The 22176-nt window shown below is 36.4% G+C and overlaps 1 protein-coding gene across 1 annotated transcript in view; it reads left to right on the top strand.

The window, feature by feature from the left end:
* BOD1L1 (biorientation of chromosomes in cell division 1 like 1) overlaps nt 1-22176 on the top strand; it is a 36711-nt gene that overhangs the window by 6916 nt on the left and 7619 nt on the right. Inside the window, 14 exon segments of the mRNA XM_079305822.1 lie at nt 554-677; nt 1029-1173; nt 1833-1908; nt 2806-8890; nt 10949-11010; nt 12318-12387; nt 14816-14859; nt 15749-15836; nt 16897-16976; nt 17576-17660; nt 18623-18696; nt 19995-20070; nt 20151-20185; nt 22081-22126. Coding sequence (XP_079161948.1) covers nt 554-677; nt 1029-1173; nt 1833-1908; nt 2806-8890; nt 10949-11010; nt 12318-12387; nt 14816-14859; nt 15749-15836; nt 16897-16976; nt 17576-17660; nt 18623-18696; nt 19995-20070; nt 20151-20185; nt 22081-22126 — 7090 coding nt within the window.

The raw sequence follows: 22176 nt of genomic DNA, 5'->3' as shown, positions 1-22176 counted from the left end.
AGTGGGGTTTTTAGTAGATCAGGCTTGTGTTGAGTACTGCAGACTACTTCATTACCCCAACTTTTTACAAATGTAGTCCTTGCTGACCATGAAATCAGTAGTTTGTAACAAGTCTGCAGCCACTGAGAATGGAAACAGAGTTTTAAGCATGTGCACACTGCTCTGTGGCAGAAGGGCCAACACAGAGAAGAGGGAGCAGCAGTTCTTCTAGATTTTCTCTGTTGGCCAGATGTATATATTTATAGTTATACATATAATAAATACGTTATGTATGTGTTGTATATACATACAAATAAACATGCATTTTTTGAGAAGGTTGCATATCTTCCATCTTCAGTGTTAAGCAGCAAGGAAATTCTGGAACTCAGCCAATTTAACTTCACAAAAATGTTAGAGGACTCCACTAACTTTGAAGTGATTTCTAAGGTGTTTTATGTTTTAGTTTTGTCTTAAGCTACAGTGTTCTGTTTTCGATGGGGTTTAGACATATTTATAGTTAAAGAATGCTCTTTGACCTAATAACAAATTGTTTTCCTTGGTTTTGTATCTCTAGGCCAAAGAAAAAGAAGAGAGACTCCTTAGAAGACGAATTAACAGAGAGAGACTTGAAGAAAAACGTAAACAGAAGGCTGCAGAAAAGACTAAATCTCTAAAAACTGGAAATCAGAATGCCAAAGGTATGAGAAGAAAAGCTGTGAGTAGCCCACACCACCCTGCTCTCACTTGCTCTAAGAATAAAGCATTCAGCTTTGAATAGTGGTGATATAGGTCTGTAGTTGTTTCCTTCCCTTAATAACCCAACATCTCAACAATGATGTAACAGAAAAAATTATAATGCGAAATATTATCACAGAATTTCTTCTTCACTTTTTTTTCTATATCCATTACACTGCTTAAGCTCTATTAATACCTAACTGCTGTTGTCTGCTACATCTTAGTACTTACTGTCTGTAATGCTTTGTCATGTTTATAGCTGAAACACTAATATAATAATGTCGGTGTATTTCATCATTTGTGTATTATTTTAGGAAAAAGTGGCTTGCAATTAGAAGATCCTTCATCAAAAAGTCTAGAGTCAAAAACTGCTGGTACTAGCATTAAGGATGTGCTTAAAGAACAGAAATTTTTGGAAAAAAAAGTGGCCCTGAGCAGAAAAAGAAAAAGAGATTCAAGGTATTTATGTATTTGCTCAAAAGGACTTAATGTTTTTAATATTCATTTTTGCAGATTGGAAAGGTTCTTTCCAACTTTATATGTAGCCTTATCCATTTAAAGAGTTTTCTGTTAAAGTATTTGCAGCATATTGTTACTAATGAACATGAAATTCAAGCAGAAAAATTAAAGCTGATTAAATGTATTGCAGCTCAGACTGCAGTAGCAGTCTTTGTGTTTTTTTCACAGTGGTAATAAAGACTTGAGAATGGAGAGCTTTTACATGTTTGTGCATCTAATAGGCAAGTCAACTTGCCTTCATCTTTCAATAGATACTGCCTGTAGTTATGTACCTGTGTACACAACTGTCTACATGTAGATAAAAATGGGGCAAGGAAAACTCTTACCCATTTTACAGGGACAGCAACAGTATTAATGTCATACTGATACTGCTTTAAAGCACTGGTATTGACAGTATTTTTGAAGCTGACATATATATAATTTTACAAGAGAAAAAGCCTGGGCAAATTGGTTAGTCAGAAGTTTGGTGGCTATGTTCTGTTCCTGTATTTTTAGTGGGCATTCCAGTCTTGCATTCAGCTTTGAAAGCAGAAAGTTTTGAAGGTAAGTTAGGCTGGGACCGATTGTTCTTTGTTAATTTGTCCAAATACCTCTTTCAGGCATGCTGAAGATAGCTGCAGAAAGAAAAATGAGCCATCTGAAGAAGATTCTAAGGAAATGCAAAAGACAAATGAGGTAGGTGTCTCTTTAAGTATAAATCTTATGATCTTCTTTTTAATTCTGATACTACTTTCTCATATGTCCACACCAAACTGCATATAATTGCATTCATTCTCACTCATAAGTTTTTCCCTGCCTGTTTCTTTCAGTTGTATTAGTGATCTGACATAACTATAGTAATGTTTCCTGAATTCTAATGCCCACTGAAATGTGGTCTGTGATTCAGTGCTGATGCATGTCAAATTAGTACCTGAGATACAGTTTGAGCCCTAATCTGTGAAGCATGCTGGGTTTTTAAAAAGAGCATTGTCTTTTGTATGACTTGAGCTTGATCTGTTTAAACTTATCACTGAAAAGTTAAAGGAAAACTGACTGTGCTCCAAAGAAAAAAGGAAAGAAAATATTTATGGTGAGAATTCTATGAATAACATTGTTTAAATTAAAGACTGTGGGAGTGGAAGTTTAAGTAGAAGTCTATATGTATCTTTTTTAGCTTTTGGTGTGTTGATTAGTTTTGGATTTTTAGTTAGTTTTGTTTTACCAGACAGCAAAATAGTTATTTAAAGTAGCTTACAAAGTACTTGAAATTGTAATTGTCTATTCAAAAACCTTTTAAAGTCATTTTAAAAAAATTAGCTTTTGAAGAAGAGAAAATGGACAGCTTAAGGATGATTTCTGCTTTAGATTTTTCCACTGCAGCAGATAGCTGAAATGAAAATGCTAATTTTAATTTCCTGACTGACTGTATTTTAGATTAATTTTTATTACAATGTTAAGTTCATTCCCAAGTGTAGTGGTGTTTTGTTTTGGGGTTTTTTTTAAGAATTTGTGCTTGCCTGTTCTGTTCAGGCATATAAGTGAAGGAACTGTGTAATGTGTACTTACATATATTTAAAAAAATCTCTTTTGTAGACTTGTGACAAAAATTCTTCCAAAGAATTGAAGCACAGTCATGGAAAAAATGAGATCTCTAAACAGCTAAGAAGACTTTCAGAATGCGGGCATTCAGCTGAGGAAAGCAAAAGTGATTCTAAAGCAGAAAAAGAACATAAAAGAAAAACCTCCACCTCTCTTCAGGCTGAAGGAGCTCAGCAGGACAGTGAAACAAGGGATCTAAAAAAACAACTGGATAAAGGAGAAGTCAATACTGAAGAACCACAGAAGCAGAAATCCATATCTAAGAATGAAAAACACCCCAAAAGAGATACTGACACAGAAATTCAACATATGAGAAATTCTGCCAAAAAAGAAGCTAAGTCTTACAGAGATAAAAATGAAAAGGAAAGAACTGCTTTAGAAGATAAACTTGCATTTAAGCACAAATATAAAGGAGATGGTATTCACAAGTCAGGTGAAGATGTTGAACTTCATTCATTTGAGCGAAGTTTGAAAGGAGAGGATGGTGGCCAGAAACATAATCAACAAGTAAAGGTTTCCTCAGATGACAAATGTGAAAGAAAAAGTAAACACCGAAGTGAACGGAAAGTATCAGTAACAGGAAAAGATGGAAAAAACTCTTCTGAGTCAACCTTAAAAGCTGAAGAACTCATGCGGAAAGAAAACAAAAAAGACAGACATCTCTCAACAGACAAACCAAGAGCAGAATGCAAGACCAAGAGATCCTTGAGTGATTCTAAGCCACAGAAGGATTCCCTAAGTGCCTCAAAGCAGCCTGGTTCAGCATCACACAGAAGGAGCGAAAGCTACTCAGAAGATAAACGTGAAATAGAATCAACTAACTCTGATAGTAATGTAAAACTTGAAGATGGTGTTCATAAAGATAGACGAAGATCTAAGAGCCTTGCAGAAGACAAGATTTTGTTAAAGTCCAAGTCAAAGAGTCATAGTAAACAGTTCAAAGCATCTGAAACAGAATTACAGGAATTAACAAAACAAGATACCGGACAGAAACTAGACAGAGATAAGAGCCTGGAAGACAATGATTCAGATAAACAGCACAAATCCAGGAATGAAGATAAAGGTTTGGAGGAGAGTGGTGCTGAGTTTCAGCTTGCAAGTGGCTCACAGTCAACTCAGGGATCCCAAAAAGACTTAAGTCACAGAGTTAAGCTACATTCTGGAGAAAAAGGGACTGTAAAAGAGAAATACCGAGGTGATAAAGATTTAAGTAATTCCAAACTAGAAAGAAGATTCTCTGCTGAAGGTCATAAAAGCAGAAACTTAAAGCACAGCAACAAGGAAGTAAAGAAGAAGGAAGAGAACATCAAATTGGAAGATAAAGATACTAAAGAAATGGATAGTGGGCATGAAAGATTATCTAATGTCACAGTGGATAAAAAAAGCAAGAAGATATCCTGTGAAAATAGAAAAGGCAGTATATCAAACCATGATTTACTTAAGGAGGAAAAGCAATCAGCCAGCACAAGTGAAAGCAGCCAGGTTCCAGCCCCTCAAAAGGCAACTATGAATAATGATGACTTGCATGCTGGTCATGAGGAAGAGCTGATGGAACTTGACTTGAAAAAAACAAAAGCACAGGAAGCATCTAACATTGATCGAAAAAACATTCAAAACTCTCTCCAAGCCACAGATACCAAGTGTGCAGTAAAACAAAAAGGATCTCGTTCTATTTCAAATAAGGCATTGAAACACAGCTTGGTAGATCCTGAAGCCTGTGAAAAAACTGTTGAACAAGAAGAAAGTTCTAATAAACAAGTTGGTGCCTTAGACCCCTTGTCCAAAAAAGCTTCCATGTCTCAAGGACCCAGTAAACAAGTGACTTGTAAAACGAGTGCTGTGTATGAAACAAGTGGTAGAACTGTAAAGAATGTGTCCAGTAAGGATCAGGCTTCAAAAGATAGCAGAAGACCAAAGAATTTAAAAACTGTGATAAATTCTAATTCAGATGATGTTCCTTTAGCAATTAATTCTTCAAGAGAAGATGCTGCTGATGCAAAATCCATGAATGTGGATAGCTCGGATTTTACAGATTCTTTAGGTACCATATCTAAAGAATTCCACAATTCAGATGGGACTTCCCTATTGAAAGATGCTTTCCTTTTGAATAATGATGCAGCACAGGTTGTATATATGGAGCAAGATAATGCAGTGCCGAGTTCTGTCGTGAAAGATGGTGGTGACGTCACCATCATGGCCAACAGTATGGGAAAAGTTAATGAGGTGTCCCAGCCTGATGAACAGGCAATGGAAGACACTACAGCTGGTTTATGTAGGCGAGAAAATTACAATGCAACAGCAAAGTCAGAAAGCTCTCAAGATAGGAAGTTAAAAAGAAAAGAGGAAAACTTGATGTCTGATACAACAGAAGATCATGGAGATGTGACATCAAAAGAACTTACCCTAAGAAGAAAAGGAAGAGAATGCTTGAATATAGATCCTTCCACAAAGGGAGAAAGAAGCACAATGATGGATAGTGTAAAAAACAACAAGGTGCATGACACTGATGATCTGATCCAGTCTTCCTCTGTTTCAGTGCCTGAAGGGGTTCCTGAGGAAGGTTTCAAAGGCTCTGTTATAGCTAATGGGCAAGAAGGGACTGATGTGGTTGGCATGGAAGACAAAAATGGAAGTAATGCTGTAGGTACTAGTGCAGGAAGTAGTAAACTTAGTTCATTGTACAGCAGCCTACAAAAAACTCCCGCCAATGTGATAGGAACTAGCACAGAAAAGATCATTGAGAGCACTTCAATGGCAACTAGTACAGGAGGAGAAAGAACTGAGGGTTCATCACATTCTGGAAAGGACAGTGATGCTACAACCACTTGCTCGGAAGAAGAAAGTGAGGTGACAGTAATCTGTACAAGCATAGAAGCTGATGAAGGTTTCACAACAGGCATGTGGGTAAAGCGTAACGAGGGCTGCAGTTCTGTCACAGGAGCAGATACTGGTGACTGTACTGTTGCAGCAGCTGAAGAAGGTGGTGGCAGTGTTGTCACTGAAGGATTAGCAGAAAGTGAAAGCTTCCTAACAAGTACAGAAGGAGAAGAAAATGGTGACTGTACCATGGTTGATGCAGAAGATGGTAAGGATTCTGTGAACCCTAGTGGAGTAGAAGTTGAAGACAGTGTGAATAGTGCTGGGACAGAAGAAAAAGATGATGCTGTGACTAGTGCAGGCTCCGAAGAAGAGCAAAAGACCTCAACTTGTGTAGATACAGGCAAATTTGAAAGTTCTGTGTCCTGCTTAGGTGAAATGGAGAGTGATGGAGCTGTAACTAGTGCAGGGACAGAAACAGGTGAAGGGTCAAGTAGTGGTGACAGTTCAGGTGAATTGAGGGGCAATGTGACAGCTGGCCAAGTCAAAGAACATGAAGGTACTGTAACTTGCACAGGTGCAGAAGAAAGAGGTCACAACTTCATCATCTGCTCTGTGACTGGTACAGATACCCAAGGAGAAAGTACTGTAACTGGTGCATGTATTGCAGTGGTCACAAACAACAGTGCCACGGCTGGAACTAGTGACAAGTCTGAGGATACTGTCAATGGTGAAAGTGCAGTGACCAGCACAGGCATAACCCCAGAAGATGATGCTGAAATTTCAGCAGTCTGTGCAGGGCTGGAAGACAGCAATGAGGGATTTGTAGTTTGTTTAGAAGCTGAAAAATGTGAAAGTCTAATGGACAGTACAAGGGCAAAAGAAGAAGCCAGTATCACTACAGTCAGTGTAGGTTTGTGTGATGATGAAGGCTTTGTGACTAGCACAGGCTCAAAAGAAGAGGATGAAGAAGGTGAGGACATTGTTACCAGTACAGGAAGAGGAAATGAAGAAAATGAGCATGCTTCTACTTTTACAGGAGTGGAAAGTGAAAGTGCACTAATTTGTATAGGTGCAGAAGAAGGTGAAAGTTCCATTATCTGCATAGTTGCTGAACAAATGGAAGCTGAGTCAGGACTGGCTGGCACAGATACAAATAAGCTTACTGTCGACAGCATGGCAAGTGCAGAGAAAGAAGCTAATTGTGGCACAGAGTGCAAAAATGATAAAGGCATTGTTGAAAGCAGTGTGACCAGTGCAAGTGCTGCAGATGAGGGTGCCTTAGCTACACAAACAGGAAAGCATGAAGGTACCTTGCTTCCCTCAGATGCTGAGGAATGTGAGGGTCCAATGACTAGTGCTATGGCAGTGCAAGATAAGACACAGTTTGGTGCTGAAGACAAACGTGAGAATGCCATGACTTCCTTTAGCAGCAGAGAACTTGATGCCTCTATAAGTAGTGCAGTTCCAAAGAAAGATGAGACTTCTCTTACCCCTGCTGGCAGAGAAGTAAAAGGTGATGTCATCTCTACCAGCACAGTGGAAGATGCTGCGTTACATTCAGCCACAGATGCTGAAGAAGGTCCATTTGCTGTTGCAAGAGTAAATGAAAGTGGGGAAAGCTCTATGATCTTAATAGACACTGAAGACACAGTGCCTATGCCCAGCACAGCTACAGAGTTTAAGGAGTGTGTGAATACTTCTAGCAGTAAGCAGGAGAAAGATGAATGCACTATGATCTCCACCAGTATTGTGGAGGAATTTGAGGCTCCTATGTCAAGTGCAGCTATTGAACATGATGGTCAGCTCCCCTCTGTGAAGACAGAAGATACAAATGAGAATGCTGTGGTTTCCGTAGATATGGAAGTATATGAGGTTCCCATGCCTAGTGAATCCAGTCCAGGAGATGATAATGGTGATGATGGAAGTCACCCAACTGCTAGTGGTAAGGAAGAAAAGGATGAGTGTGCTATGATTTCCACAAGTGTTGTGGAAGAACAAGTAATCCTAATGTCAAGTGAAGTTACAGAAGAGGTGATTCAACATATGTCAGACACTGAGTCAAAGAATGAGACTCTAATGATCTCTACAAGTACAGCAGAATGTTTTGAAGCACCTATGTCTAGTGTAACTATGCAAGATGAAAACAAACTCACTGCTTCAGAAACAGAAGGAGGGTACGAAGCTGCTATGATCACTACAAGCATGACAGAAGAATGCGAGATTGTCCTGATCAGTGCAGCACCACAAGCTGAAAGTCAGCTCATTGTAGCAGGAGATGAAGGTGCCATTCTCTCTCCAAATGCATCAGAAGAATGTAGGGTGGTGGAGACCACTGCAACTGTAGATGAACAGTTTGGACTAACTGCTTTCAACGCAGAGGGGAAAAGCAAAGGTTCTGTGATTTTTGTGGGAGAATGTGGAGCTCCTGTGCTAAGAGTTGCAACTGACAATGAAGATCAACACTCTGCTTCAAATATAGAACATAAGGAGGAGGAGGCAGTGATCACTCTGAGCACAATGGAAGAATGTGATAGTCTCTTCACTTTTACAGTCATAGAAGAAAGTCACCTTGCTGCTGAGAGTACAGAAGTAAAAGACAAAAGTGAAGAAATTTTTAATACTGCTGACCAGATTGAATGCATCCTTTCAACTACAGGCCCAGAAAAAAGTGGGAATTCTTTGCTTGTTATTGGTAGAGAGAGTGAGACAAACGAGAGTGGGGCAAGGACAGAATCAGCAGCATCTCAGGCCACAGGAGACAGTGAAATCACAGAAACAGATGAAAATGCAGTGAACCTCATGAGTGTAGATGAGGCCCTTTGCGTGGAGATTAGTACAGAGGCTGCTGAGAGTCCTTCCCCAGAGGCAGGTGAGGATGATGAGCAAGCTGAAGATGTTTTGCACGAGGATGTTACATCAGAACTCTCTAGTACGATTTCAGAAGCAGTGACAGAGAGTGAAGCTGTAAAGAATGTTAACTATAAATTAAATTCAAACGTGCTTTTAGAAAGTTCCTTTTCTGAAATAAGGACTCCCCTGCCTAAGACTCAGGCTCTTTCCTTAGTTTCTGCAAATGAAGTGACTGTAAACACCAGCCATGGTGAAGTAACAATACAAGCAGGACTAGGGAAAAAAAGGGACCTTGCTTCGTCGCATGTAGAAAAGCGATATAACAGTGATGGCAAAACCAGCTTGGTCAAAATGGATGATACTGGCATTGAAGTTACTTTTCAGAAAAGTAATGCAGCCTTTAATTCAGGTGAGGATTTCTCTTTAATTCTTCAGTTTATAAGTTGTTTTAAACAGATGCATTTTACCATTGTAGTTAGAAGTAACTTGTACTGTTCAAATACACCTCACTTCTTCGTTAGTTGCAAAAAGGATATTAATACACCTAAGAATTGGTGGCAATTAAATAAGCATGTGATTCTGGGTGAACAAGACCAACTGAGCACAATTACTGGAGTTGTGTTGAAAAACAAATATTAGAGTGCAGAAAAAAATATTAAAATGCATTGACTTAAAGTCTTCAGCTAACATAAAAAGTTATTTGCAAGGGGTTGTTATTGTGAAGGTACACATGGGTTTTGTTATTAATGTGTTACAAAATTCAAAAAGGTTTTTTTTTCTAAATAGGATGCATTTCATTTTGACATATGTGCATCATTTTAGAAAGGAAACTTAATAGCAATTTTGAAGGTTAAGACTGGCCATTCTTAATCATGAGTGCAGATTTTCTCTGGGTCATTATTTAGTGGTCATGTTCAGATTCACTCTGTTGCACTTAATTCTGTCTTGAAATGTATTACAAAGGAATCAGCCAGTTATCCTAAATAAGTATTTTAAGTGAGCAGTAGATGTCTATTTTAATAGAAAATGATGGTATAAGGCATTAAGGATATCATACTCTATACCCAGATCTATTTTTCTACGCTAACATTTGAAATGAATCTGCATGGTTTCTGGTTCCTAAAATACAGTGTAATAAACATCCTACTATTTTTGACCTTGGATCTCTTTGACCCTCTGAAGTAGCTGAAGCCCCCTTTTTTTTTTTTTTTAATTAATGTATTGTGTAGATGCTGTAATGAAAACAAGATTGTGACTTCATTATGAATTTTGGAGAATTTAAGCTGTAGAAAAATCTGTTTATATCACAGGAAGTGAAATGATGCTGATCAAGTACTATTTTTAAAATATTTTTGTTCTCGTGTCTGCTTTTGCTATAATTTAAAAAAAACATTTTATTATGTTGGTTTAGGTCCAGTTTCTCAAAGACTGGCTTTATTCTCTAGTTTGATTGATATTTGGGTTGAGAAAGCTGTCTCTGCAGATTTTGGGATTTTAGGAATTTTTCTAGGAGAGATGCTGGTTTAGTAAGCTTAAAAAATGTTATTTGCAGTTTATACAAGAGACAAATGAGCCATCACAGTGTAAAATGTTACCCAATAAAGTATTCCTATCTCAGTGCTTGCTTCAATTCTTGTTATCCATTGATGTAGCTTTTGTAATGGTAGTGGTACTTATTCTGTGAACTGCAACCATAATTTAATCACTTCACATGCATCATTGATAAACTATCATGTTGTAGTTATTTCTTTTTGTTTTGGAAAAGCTGTCTAAGTAGGCTTCTGAAATAGGTTTCCAAAAATGCTGTAGAGGTCACATGACTATGCTGTTGCTGTGACCTGTTTTTAGGATGTTATAATCATGCAGTTGTTCCCCTGGAAAATGAAATGGGAAGGGGTTTTATGATTTTTCTAAAACCACACTGGTGCTAGCAGGAGCTATGGAATTTTCAGTCTGAAAAACTGGATATTTTCAGTGGTTATGATTCTAGAGCTAATAGATTTAGACCTAATTGTCATTTAAAGCAAAATATATCCTTAGTATTAACTCTTAGTTCTGCATTTATTAATACAGAGGTAGTTTGCTGTTTCTAATTTGGTCTAAAATTATCCTGATGGTTCTTTTTGAAGGAAAAGCAGGAAGAAAAAAACAAAGTTAGAATTCATAAACAAGCAAGAAAAAAAAAGCCAAAGTCAGAATTCATAAGTAAGCTGTGGTAAATCCTGGTACCCCATATTTTCCAAGTCTTTTGTAGGAAAATGTGACAGTACCTGTGTTTTGCAGATGCCAAGTTTGGGTTTTATTGAGCTGGTTTACTGTAAACTGACTGGCTATTGTTTCTGTTGTCCACAGGGTTTAAACTAATGTGCTGTATTCATGAGGTACTACTAAGAAATAACATTCTACTGTAGCATGAGATAAATGGATAATGTAATCTGATAATTTCCACATATTTGTGTTTCATTAGGCAATAATGCAGCCTTACCAAAGTCGGCAGAAGAACTAGAAAGTTCTTTGGGAACTGACAAGGTATTTATATTATTTTGAAAATTTTAACTGCACCGTTTCTTGCTTATTCATACATCTTGCTAGGGTTTCTTCATGTGCCTTTTGATTTTTGTGCATCGAAAATGGAGCTTAAAAATTTAAACTGGAGGACCTTGAAAGAGTTATTTTTCAGATTATTGAGCTGTAGTTTTCTGTAAGCAGCTGGCATTTAATTTGTGGGCTGTCCATGTTATTTTTGTTAGGAATAATTCCCTCCTTCAGCCATACTCCTTCTGTGACTGAAACATGGAAGTTTGTTTTTTGAATAATTAATCATACTGTGTGCATGTTGCTTGATAGTGCTTATAAAAAACCACCCCAGCTCTTAGAGCTGGCAAGTGTTGGTAAACAAACCTACACTGCTGTTCATTGCATTGCATCCCTGCCTGGCCAGTCTCCAGAGTTTGAGCCATGCCCACTGCTGTTGGGTTCTGATAAGCACAGCCCATTATCTGCTGTCACAGAAGAGTGGGGCAGCGTGGATAATGCAGGGTGTTTGGGCTCATGGTCACCTATAGCTTGTGTAAGACCAAAGCTGAGTCTGTGTGTCTGGACTGTGTTCCATAGTATAGAGAATTCCACCTGGATTAATTCTTTATTCAGATGCAGGAGTGATTCATGTATCTTGCCATGCTCTGAGAATAAGTTTTTGAGGGATACCATGGTTCAGAGGTTCAAGCATCTATGAAAGGGTGGACTTCAGGAAAGTGGAAGTCAACTTCAGTTCTGGTGGGAATTACTGATACCTGCAAGCAGCTGCACCAGCATAACATGGTTCTAGAGTCAGCATAACCATAGTGTGAAACTGTAGCTGAGTTTACAATGTTCAGATTAGACTTAATATCCTTAGCTCCATATAGCATTATTTATGCAATGGTAACTTTGAGCTGCTCTGCAACTTCTCTTTATTTAAAGCAAGCAAACCTAAAAAATTCACCTAAAACACAAATTCAAGGGAGATCATTGAATCGTTACACATAGCAGATCCTGTTTTTCCTTGTATAGGTGAACATTTCTAGACCATTGCTTGTATTTGGAACTGAGAGTAGGTGTTGCACCCTGAATTCCTGAAATCTGCTTTTTTGAGTTAATCTCTGGTACTAATGTTAACTCTAAGATCAAATCTAAACACTGTTGAACTTAGCTCTAACTGTTCCTTACAAATGAGAAAGCCTTTGAAGACTTTCATAGTTCATGATAAGACAATGTTCATCATGACACAAAAGAGTGGAGTGTGACATACTTGTCTAAATATCTGCAATATTTGTTTCTTTTGATTTTATGTTTAGTCACAACAGCCTGAAAGTGCAAGAAGTGAAGAGGGATATGTGGACCTTCAGACTAAAGAATTGCAAAAAGGTGATTTTTATGACAGTAACTTACTTTCATGGTGTAGGGACTGTTACTTATGATGGGAGGGTTGAGAGATTTGTTATATATGACATATAAAGGAATTGAAGAAAGACTTCAGAAATCTTTAAATGTATCTAGGAGTTCAGGGGGGGTCTTGAATTTGATTTGTGGAAAAGGAGGGTCAGATATGCTGAAAGTAGGAAAGGATTTTTTTAAAAAGTAGACTGCTAGTATTCTACTTAAAATCAGTAAAAAAAGAAAAACATTTGTCCAGGAAAGATAGAGAAACTTTCCCAAGGAAAGTCCTTCCTTATAGATTTAGATCATCCTCGTTTTAGGGTGCTGTGACAGGCCTTTTGAGGATATGAAAATAGCAAGTACTATATGACAAGTCACAGATATTTTACAGAGAATTTCTGGAGTTTTTTTCTTCTTACTCTCCAAAAAGTTAAAATAATTGTGGCCATCCACTCAAATTTGAAAAGCAGTTGTAAGTAGGTAATCATCTAGTTAGAAACCTCAATTAGTCAACTTGGATCTGTGCTCAGTAATTCATTTTCCATGTTCTTAAACTAATCTTCAGTTAGACCAAAACTGAAAAAGAATCCATTCTTCCCAAGCCCAAATTATGCATTGCAATTGTTTGGCTTTCCTGGTAAAGCAGAAATAAACGTCTCCTTTTTGCCCATCTTGATGGATTTTGTGCTCCAAATGCATTACAAATATGTTTACAACACTACCAAATGAGAGTTAATCCTCAGTTATTGGAATAACAAGCAGAACTAAAATGAATCCCAAGAGGTATCAGTGTTAGTGCTGCTTGTATTGCCCAGGGAGGTTAAAGATGCATTTCCCCTAACAGGAAGTTCAAGCTGAGAGCCTATATGCTATAAAGAGACACACTTTCAATTTTTAGACATACAAAATAGAAAACAAAAACAGCTGTAAGGTGAGATACGAGCATTGGTATAAAACTTTGGTATTCTTTTTTTATTCTCAGGGTAGGTCACATTCATAAACTTGGTTATAGGGTGGTGTATATTCAGCTGAGTGTGAGAGACATACTCTGCTCACAAGAAAGCAAAAGTAAACCCTGAGGACTGGTTAGAAGAATGTAGACTTCAGAATGGCAGACCTAAAATTTGAATAGGTTTTTCTGTACTGTGAGGTTTCTTTGAAGTGTCTTTAAAACTGTGTCACTTCCCATCACTCAGTCACCCACACAGACAGTACTTAAAATTTTAAATGTGCAGATTGAACTAGATAATCTTGTTTCTTGTAAAATGTTTAACAAAAGTCCATTTGTTGTGTAAATCATGTTGGATATGACATAGTGAAGACTAATGCTTTGTAGATCTTGGTAGAGAGGATTTTTCTCCCCCACAATGATCTCTCTTGTATATGTATATGCATGCATGTATACATACAGCTCAACATACGTAAAAGGAAGTTGTTTAAAAGACAAATGTGTGTCCTGTCATGAATATGAACAGCAGACACAGTAGTTTAGTAGTCCAAGATTCTTTGGAATGTAAACAAATCATTGCTGTTTGAGTGGGTAGGAACTAGCTCTTCATTTGACACTGCTTTAAAAATTGAAAGATGTGCAACTCAACAGTACAGCTGTGGAAGAATCGCTGCTAAAACATGGAGATTTAAGAAAGGAGCTACAAAATACATAAAACTCTGTTTTAAAAAAGTGGTTTTATTTGATTTTAGGTTGGTTTTTACTGTAGCTGGACATAAAGTTGCTTGGAATATTTTATCAGCTTTTTTAATGAAGGTATTAATTTGGTGCTTTTATAAATCAGATTTTAAGAACAATTGATAAGGCACCTTTTTTATAATTCTCTTTGTGTATTGAAAGTTATGGAATTCTTTCAAAATTCCAGACCACTCATCAACTCTCATAATTGTTTTCCCTGCTTTTGTGATATGGAAGGCTGAGGCTCTATTTCATCAAAGTTACAGTGAAGTTTAGCAACTGGAAAATTTCCTTATGTACATTCTATCAGCTACAGGTCTCAGTAGTACAGTTATGCAAACTTTAATTCTCTGGAAGCATAATGTAGCTTAATCACATTTTGTTTCATCCCGTGATTCAGTATCTAATATATTGATGCATGAAATTGTGATTCAAATGGTAGAACTATGTTTGAAATTTCAAAGTCACCATAAATGTCAAAGATGACAGCCCCCTCATTGCCTGTATTACAGCCATAATATGATTCTCAGTTATCCTGTGCTCAGAAATTCATATTCTTGTTTTATTTTGTGGGTATATTGTTAAAGAGAAGATTGGATGTCTCTTACTGCAGACACTGGAAGCAAGTTAAACATAGTTTCAGGTTCTCTGGAATCCTTTCAGGGAGGTGAAGTGGAGGATACTGTGCTTGCTTAGCTTTTCTGATTGTGTTAAAATTATTTTTAACAGATATGCTGCAAAGAAATATTCCTTTAGAAAGAGAAACTTCTCATGTAAGTATTTGCTTTTCAAATTCATTTCTAAATCCGTGCTGCTTTTCTCATACTTGAATTTACTTCTATTTACATTAAATATTCTGTAAAGGAAAATATTATTTTTATATATGCAGAGCCTATATTTATTGAGACTCTGCAGCTGTGTAGGTTGATGTCTAATTATTCTTTCAAATCTGCCAGTAAATAAATCTTGTATTGTTGTTCCATAGTCCATGACTATTTCAAGACTGTTAACTGGCAGAAAAGAGAAGCTTGATCTCTATGAGAGTAAGAGGGGAAAAAATAGGAATTATTTTTGGGGGTTTTGATCAAAATTACAGACCTATTTTAGTGCAGTCTGCTGTCTTCCACAGGAACTTATAGGAGGCATAACTGGGAAGCTTGCAAATGTAAAGTGTACCTCATGAAGCAAAAAGAAGACATTTAGTATAGGTAGCAGGCTGAAGTTGTGTTTGTGGTTGCTTAAACTTGGGTAGTAAATTTATTTATTACTATATTGAAATGCTGGTTGGCCACTTTTCTGATGATAATGAGATCATTCTATTGTTCCTAAATGTAGGAGAATGTCCTTTAAATCCACAAATATTCTGTGTGATTTACTGTGAGGGACTACTTTTAAAACATGTAGTAGGGAGCTTAATTCTGAGACTTGTTTCAATAAAAGTATCAGTCAAAAATTCTGAAAATGCTGCAAGTTTGAAGTTTTTTGATCATGCTGTTCAGTAATAGAAATGTTACTTGAGTTCTAGGAATAAATTCCTTCTGTAACAGCTGCTTTTCATTTAAATGTGTGTTGTACTTGGAAGTAGAAAGTAGGAAAAAGTTTCTCTCCTGTGTTTATAAACTTAATGGAAAAAAATAAATTCTCTTTGTGTTTTGTGTGTAGGTGGAAAACTTGGCTACCCAGATAAATGAAGAACATAGATCTAGAGGAGTACAATGTAAATCTTCAGAAACAATGGATAAAGAAAAATGTAAGTGATACAGAAATACACGAATTTGTGCAAAGCTTTTCTGTGGCAAAATTGTATTCTACTGTGGTGAAGCCATAAAATGGTATTTTTGAGAAAAGAATGGAATAGGGGAAATTCCAAACTTCAAAGCAATTTATATTCCCAAAAGCACTTCTAATGTTACAGTTAATATATTTTATAAAAATATTATAACTGATTTAATTACTGCACTGAAGAGCATTATAATAGTTTTTTCAATCATAAATTAAGAAACATTTTTTTGTTTAGTCTGTAAAATAATTACTAATTTATTTTAAAATAAAAAATGAGGAATCTGATCATTAGGAGAACCTAAACTTTCAATAGACTTTGTGGGGATGGATACTTCCTTTTCTTAGACTGGAAAGAAATACATTTTAGTGTAGCCTTTTATTTGTCTGGAAGCAAGAAGGAATTGAATGGCATAAACATTTCTAAATTATATTTAGATGCGGTTAACATCTAAATAAGTTGGGCATTTTATTGATACAGTAATTACAAGCCTGACAGTGTAATATATCTCATCTCTTCAAGTTTTATATTCAACTTCTGTCTTTTCAGCATCAGAACAATTTAGGAAAGACGTTAGTATAATTAATATTAGCATTTTTTTATAAGAGCTTTTATTCTTCTTCTAAGAATTTTGATTTGACAAAGTGAGTGATTAAAAGTCATATTCATTAGTGTCCCACATAGTATTAACTTATTTCCCTGTCTCTTTATGAGTTGAAGTTGAGGTGGTTATTCTCTTTCTTGATGTGTTACCTACCAGATTTCAATTCTGAGCTTATCTTTAAAAACAAACAAGCAAAACAAACCACACCTGTAATGTACAAGAAACGTGTAATTCTTTTTATTATTGTGTTGTCTTCCCTTTTCAAAGAGTGGTTAGAGTAAGCTTCTGTTTGTGTGTTGGAAAGTCAGATGCTGCTTTTCAGACTTATGAATCTCAGTAATAGTGAGCTGGTATAAAAGTGACGTGAAAATGCGACAAATGTAGAAGACAATTTTTTTATATTTCAATTGTCACTTGCTTTTGCAGGTAGCCAGCTGATTGCTCAGGGTGTACTAAAAGAGGATGAACAAAGTCAGTGTTCCAAAATGAAACTTGGTAACGTCAAGGTATTTTCAAGGACTCTTTTATGTTCTGCAATTATAAATAAGGTTCAAATCTTACTCATTATTTCTTCCATAATTAAGCTACTTTTGTATTGTCTTGAATACAAAAGAAGTGACTGACGGATGATTCTTTTCAATGAGAGAGACCAAAAAAAAAAAAAAAGGCAGGGGTCTGTGTAGAATCTCTTCAAGGTGTGGAAGACTCAGAGAACTGAGTTGCACAATAATTAGGAGCTTGGTATCTCATGGAGCATTGTTGGATGCCAGCTTTCCAGTCAGTTCAGTGTCTACAGGGACATACTGATCTGAGATCTTCCAGAGGGTATATTGCACTTGACCTGAGTTCTGACTTTGTGCTGATTCCTGCTAAATGAAAACAGAAATTAGGACAAAATAGATGTTCTTATTAGGAGTACATGAAGCATATATATCACTGATTTGTGATGAAGCTTCTCAGCATCAAAGTTTTTACGAGACAGTACAAAATCTTGATGAGTAAAATAACTACTCGTGTCGGGATGGGGTGTTTTTTTTAGTGTAACTGGCAATGATTTTTAATGTGCAGTAAAACATCTTTCCTCTCTTGTTTCAAAATAATGTAGGAAGTTATTTCAGGTGATGCAGCAGAAGTGTCCAAAGAAGCTGATATAACACAAACACCTCCCAGAAGTACTGTGGAAGTAAAAGGTAATTAAACTGCTCGTTATGGTAGATTTTCTGAACCCATACTGAATATTCATTTCATTTGAATAATTTGAGAGAAATTGGGAACTTGATCCCAGCAAATATACTTTCATGTATTCTCTAGTTGATTTCTGCTCTACTACTGCTATCAAATAATGCATTAATCTGTTTCTTTAATCATAACAAAAGTTTTGATGTCTTTGCTATTATCACCCATTTGCTCTATTATTGCTTTAGTATATATCTTGGGTAGGAAAGCTAAAGGGAAATAAACAGGTATGTGGGGAAAATAGAATGATCAGCATTATGTGATAAGAACATCCCCTAACTCTGACCACAAGGAAGAGCTGTCCTATGTACAAGTCCATGAATATAACCATCAAATCAATTTTGTTTGTTTCTGTAGAGTAACCATAGAAAAGAGTGCAAGTGTAATTGGCTTAATTACTCTAAAATAAATAATAAAAGATGGTGTGTTCACATTATTAATGTGGTTTTGATGTTACTTCAGTTTGTCTTTCTGGGAACAGTCCGAGAATGTTCCCTGATGTTAGTTTGACCTATTAGTAGTTTTTTTTCTCATGCAAGCAAGTTGACAAGTCTCAATATGTTCTGCATTGTGCTTGTATCCTCAGCTTCCTGTTTCATGGAACATGTGAGAAAAGGGAATAGGGGCTTGTATTTGTCCTACCATTTTATAGTATGTCACAATTGTGAGCTTTTATTTTTACCTTAAAGGAGAAGACCTCCCTAAGTCACCTGGTGTTTGGGGGAGAAGCGTTTTGGCAGACCAATACACTGTTGCTACAAGACAAACAGTGCTGATTTCTTATGGGTGTTTTTAGGGAATTTTGGGCTAAATGATGAAATAACATTTTCAGTGTGGAGGTGTGGCTTTTACTATTTCTTTTGCCTAATAAAACAAAGGTATGCAATTTCTTTCTTTTTCTTTTCTATGTGTGAAGATGAATTTGACATTGAACAGGAAATGTCTGAAAAGAAAAAGCACAGTCTAGAATCAAATGAAAATTCTCCAGAGGTGAGTGGTCTTATTCCTGTTAACTCACTGAGATAGTGCAGGTTCACAGTCCTGTCTTTGCAGTACATAACTGCTTTGTATTTTGTTGACAGCAATATTAAAATTGGCTTACCTACTAAGAAATAGTTGTGAAGATTTGTTTGGTACTGTAAAGTACCAAGGACTTATGTAGCTCTGTCACAAAGTAAAAACTCATAGACCATAAAACATCAATATCCCATTATCAAAGTAGTAATAACTCCCTTCCTAGGCTTAATAGTGTTTATAAAATGTCTAGAAAGCAATTATATAGAGCTGTGTTATATGTTTTCTGAAAACTTTGATGTGGATAGTTTAGTCATTAACAAATACAACCTGCCTTTAAAAAATATTATCTTGCAACAATGTTAAAGTCTTTTTATTATCTCCTAGACATGTACTTGAGATACACTACAGTATGGGTTATAAACAAATGTCTGAACCCTCGAGATTAAAATTGATACTGGCCTCTAGAAATAGACACTGATCTCAGAAAGGTGTTGGGTTTCATCATTTGGGGGGTTTTGCCTCAAATTTGGAAGTAGAAGAAAATTTAAAGAATGCATTTATATATTTGTTCACTCAAGACTTGAGTCTCTAAGAACCTTTCTTGGGGAGATACTGCTATACTTCAGTAAATGCTGAATGAGGCATTTAATCTTTTCCTGCATATAAGAGAGAGTCTGTTATTGGAGGTTTTGCAATCTGAGCATCTGACCGTATTTGTTATTTAAAAGCTCTCTTTCAAAGCTTAGAACTTCAAAGGACAGGGCCTTTATTTGCTAAAGATGCTGTTTATATATAGAATACCAGCAATCTGGGTATTGGGATAATTAGGATATTAACTGTTTGAAACACTTGCTCAGCCTACAGGATGTAGCCTGTTCTATATGGCACTAGGAAAAGGGGCTCATGGGATGTAAAATTTGGAGTTTTTATTTCATAAGCCAGCAGCATGTGAGACCAAGTGACAGAGATTTTGGGGCTAAGGGAGCAGAAGGCACTGCATTCTCAGAGATGCTTTGTGCCTCAGTGCAACCACCAAGAATTTTGTGTAATTGTGAGTTGCCTTGTTTCTTTTCACCTGTACTAGTTGATTTCATAACAGACGGTGTCTCTTGCTATTAAACTTGCCTCATCTATTTTTTTACCTGAAAACTACTACTTTTGCCACTGTCACATTTTTAATTCAGTTAGCAATCTTTGTATTGCATTGTGTTACTCAAATTCCAAATGTCAGTTACAGTAAGTAAAATATTTGTGTCCTTTATTTTTAATAGGAAAATCAGCCTGTAGTAGTGAAACGCAAAAGGGGACGGCCTCGTAAATACCCTCTTGAAGCAGTACAACCTGGTGGTAAGTAGTTCATAATATTTGTGTGGAAAAACAAGGATAATAGTGACATTCAAGTTCTGAACTCATATTTCTTCCCTCAGGTGGGGAGTCAAAAGCTGATATGAGCACTGGGAATGTAAGTGCCTTTATTTTGTTTGGGTGCATTTAAACACAGTATTTCAAGAGCCATTTATCTGTTTAACAGTTAACAGCATTTCATTTGTTTCAGAAACATCTTGTGGAAAACTTGTTAATTGAGTTCAGTCTGAGCAAATGAAAAATATTAATAGTATCTCTTAATGAAACTGAACTTTTTAAGCAAAATATAGTATTAAGTCAGACTGTAACAAATTGCCTATCAGCTTCACACTTAGTTCATTTAATACAAATCTAAGTGTTAAGCTAGCTAGTAATAGTATATATCTGTGTGCAGGGTGAATTTCTGGTGGTGTGCATGTATGTCTTAGTTTGTGCTGAGAGAAATTTTGACCTGAAGAGCAGAAGTGACTTTATATCAAAATGATTTTTTTCCCTCTACTGAATGTATTGTAATAATAGCACATAGAATCTTTTCATAGCTGTAAAATAAAATAGTATGTCAAGTAGTTGTATTACGTATATATTGTAATATTACATTTCATGGAAGAGATAGAGGCATACTGGTGAATAATCTAGGAGCTGTGTGTCTTTTAAAGCTCAGTGGTAGTTTTATTTCCTAACCCCTGTGAAGGATATTCACAGCCAAGAAAGTGTTCTGTTGGTATTGTTTCTGCAATCCAGCTGGATTACAGCACAGGGCAATGATGGGTATGTTTGTGGGGTACAGACAGTTGGATTTATTCTGGTTAAAGTCTTCTCTATAGGGAATTCCTCTATTTCAGAATCAACATTATTGCATAGAAAAGGGGGGATTTTAAAAATGAAGTTGTGTTGAAACTCAGGTTTTCTTCTTGCTTGCCTGGTGAGGCACCCGCTGGCATTGCAGTTGGAAATCTTGAATTTACCCAGCTTATGGATAAAAGGAATTATTGTCTCTGGTTGTTCTGTACTCATATTTCAGGCAACCCTTTGAGTCCTGTTCCTTCTTACAGGTTGGCTGGAATTCTGTTTCAGAATTCCTAGTCTTTAGTAATTAATTTTTTTTTCTCAATATTATTTAATGAAATGTAATTTGAACTGGTGTGGATTTTGGTATTTGGTTTTTCTCTTTTGGTGTTGTGTGTTGGCTTTTGTTTGGTTGTTCTTTGGGGTGCTTTTTTTGTCCAACTAAGGATTAAAATTAATTTTCAAATCACCCTCAGAAATAGATGCATCTTGGACCCCTCAGTACTGGAACAGAATCACCTTGTTCTGGTTGAAGTGTTTAAAGGTCTTGTAGTGAAGAGTGAGTGCTTGGTGTCAGCTGCAGGCTGGCTCAGAGGGGAGTGATCCTTGTCCCCCATCTGAGAGTGGTTCTCTAAGGTGAGATGCTTAGCATGGCAGTTTCCCCAGGGCTGCCTTGGGAACACACTGCTACTTTAGAGGAGCCAAAGGCATCCTGGTGTAGTCATTCAGTGGTGAAAGCACTGAAGGTTTTGGACAGTCATCATAGGACATTGTGTAATTATATATAGCTTTTTCTGCATTCTGAGTAAATAAACAGTTTCTGGTGACTTGTAGTTCTGTAAATCTGTATGTGGGATTACATAAAGTGACTGTAGTAAATTTCTTTGTTGATAATTAAATAGTCAGAAATAGATTTGACTGAAACTGCTTTTATCTTTTGTGTCTTTTATTGCAATGTTATTAGTGTCAGTTTACTGAAAGTGCTGTGATTTGTTTATGGGCTGATTTGACTTGTTTCAGTCATTTATCAAAATGGAAAAATGCATCCTACTCTTAAACTCAGTACAAACTTTGTGTGCTCATTAGTGTTCATGTTTTCTAGATTTTCAGATTCATTCTACAATGAATACGAGCAAGTTTCTATGATTATGTAACACAGTGTAGAATTTTTCTTTAAATTTAAAAACCCACTTTTTTTAATTTCAGCTGCAGTCTCCTACATTTGCAAGTAGAGGGAAAACACCTCAAACAGGTAAGCAAATGATACCTCAACATATAAAATGCCTCAACATATAAAAAGAT

This window comes from Erithacus rubecula (assembly GCF_903797595.1).
Source record: "Erithacus rubecula genome assembly, chromosome: 5".
NCBI classification, from domain to species: Eukaryota; Metazoa; Chordata; class Aves; order Passeriformes; family Muscicapidae; genus Erithacus; species Erithacus rubecula.
This window is presented reverse-complemented; position numbering and strand designations above follow the sequence as displayed.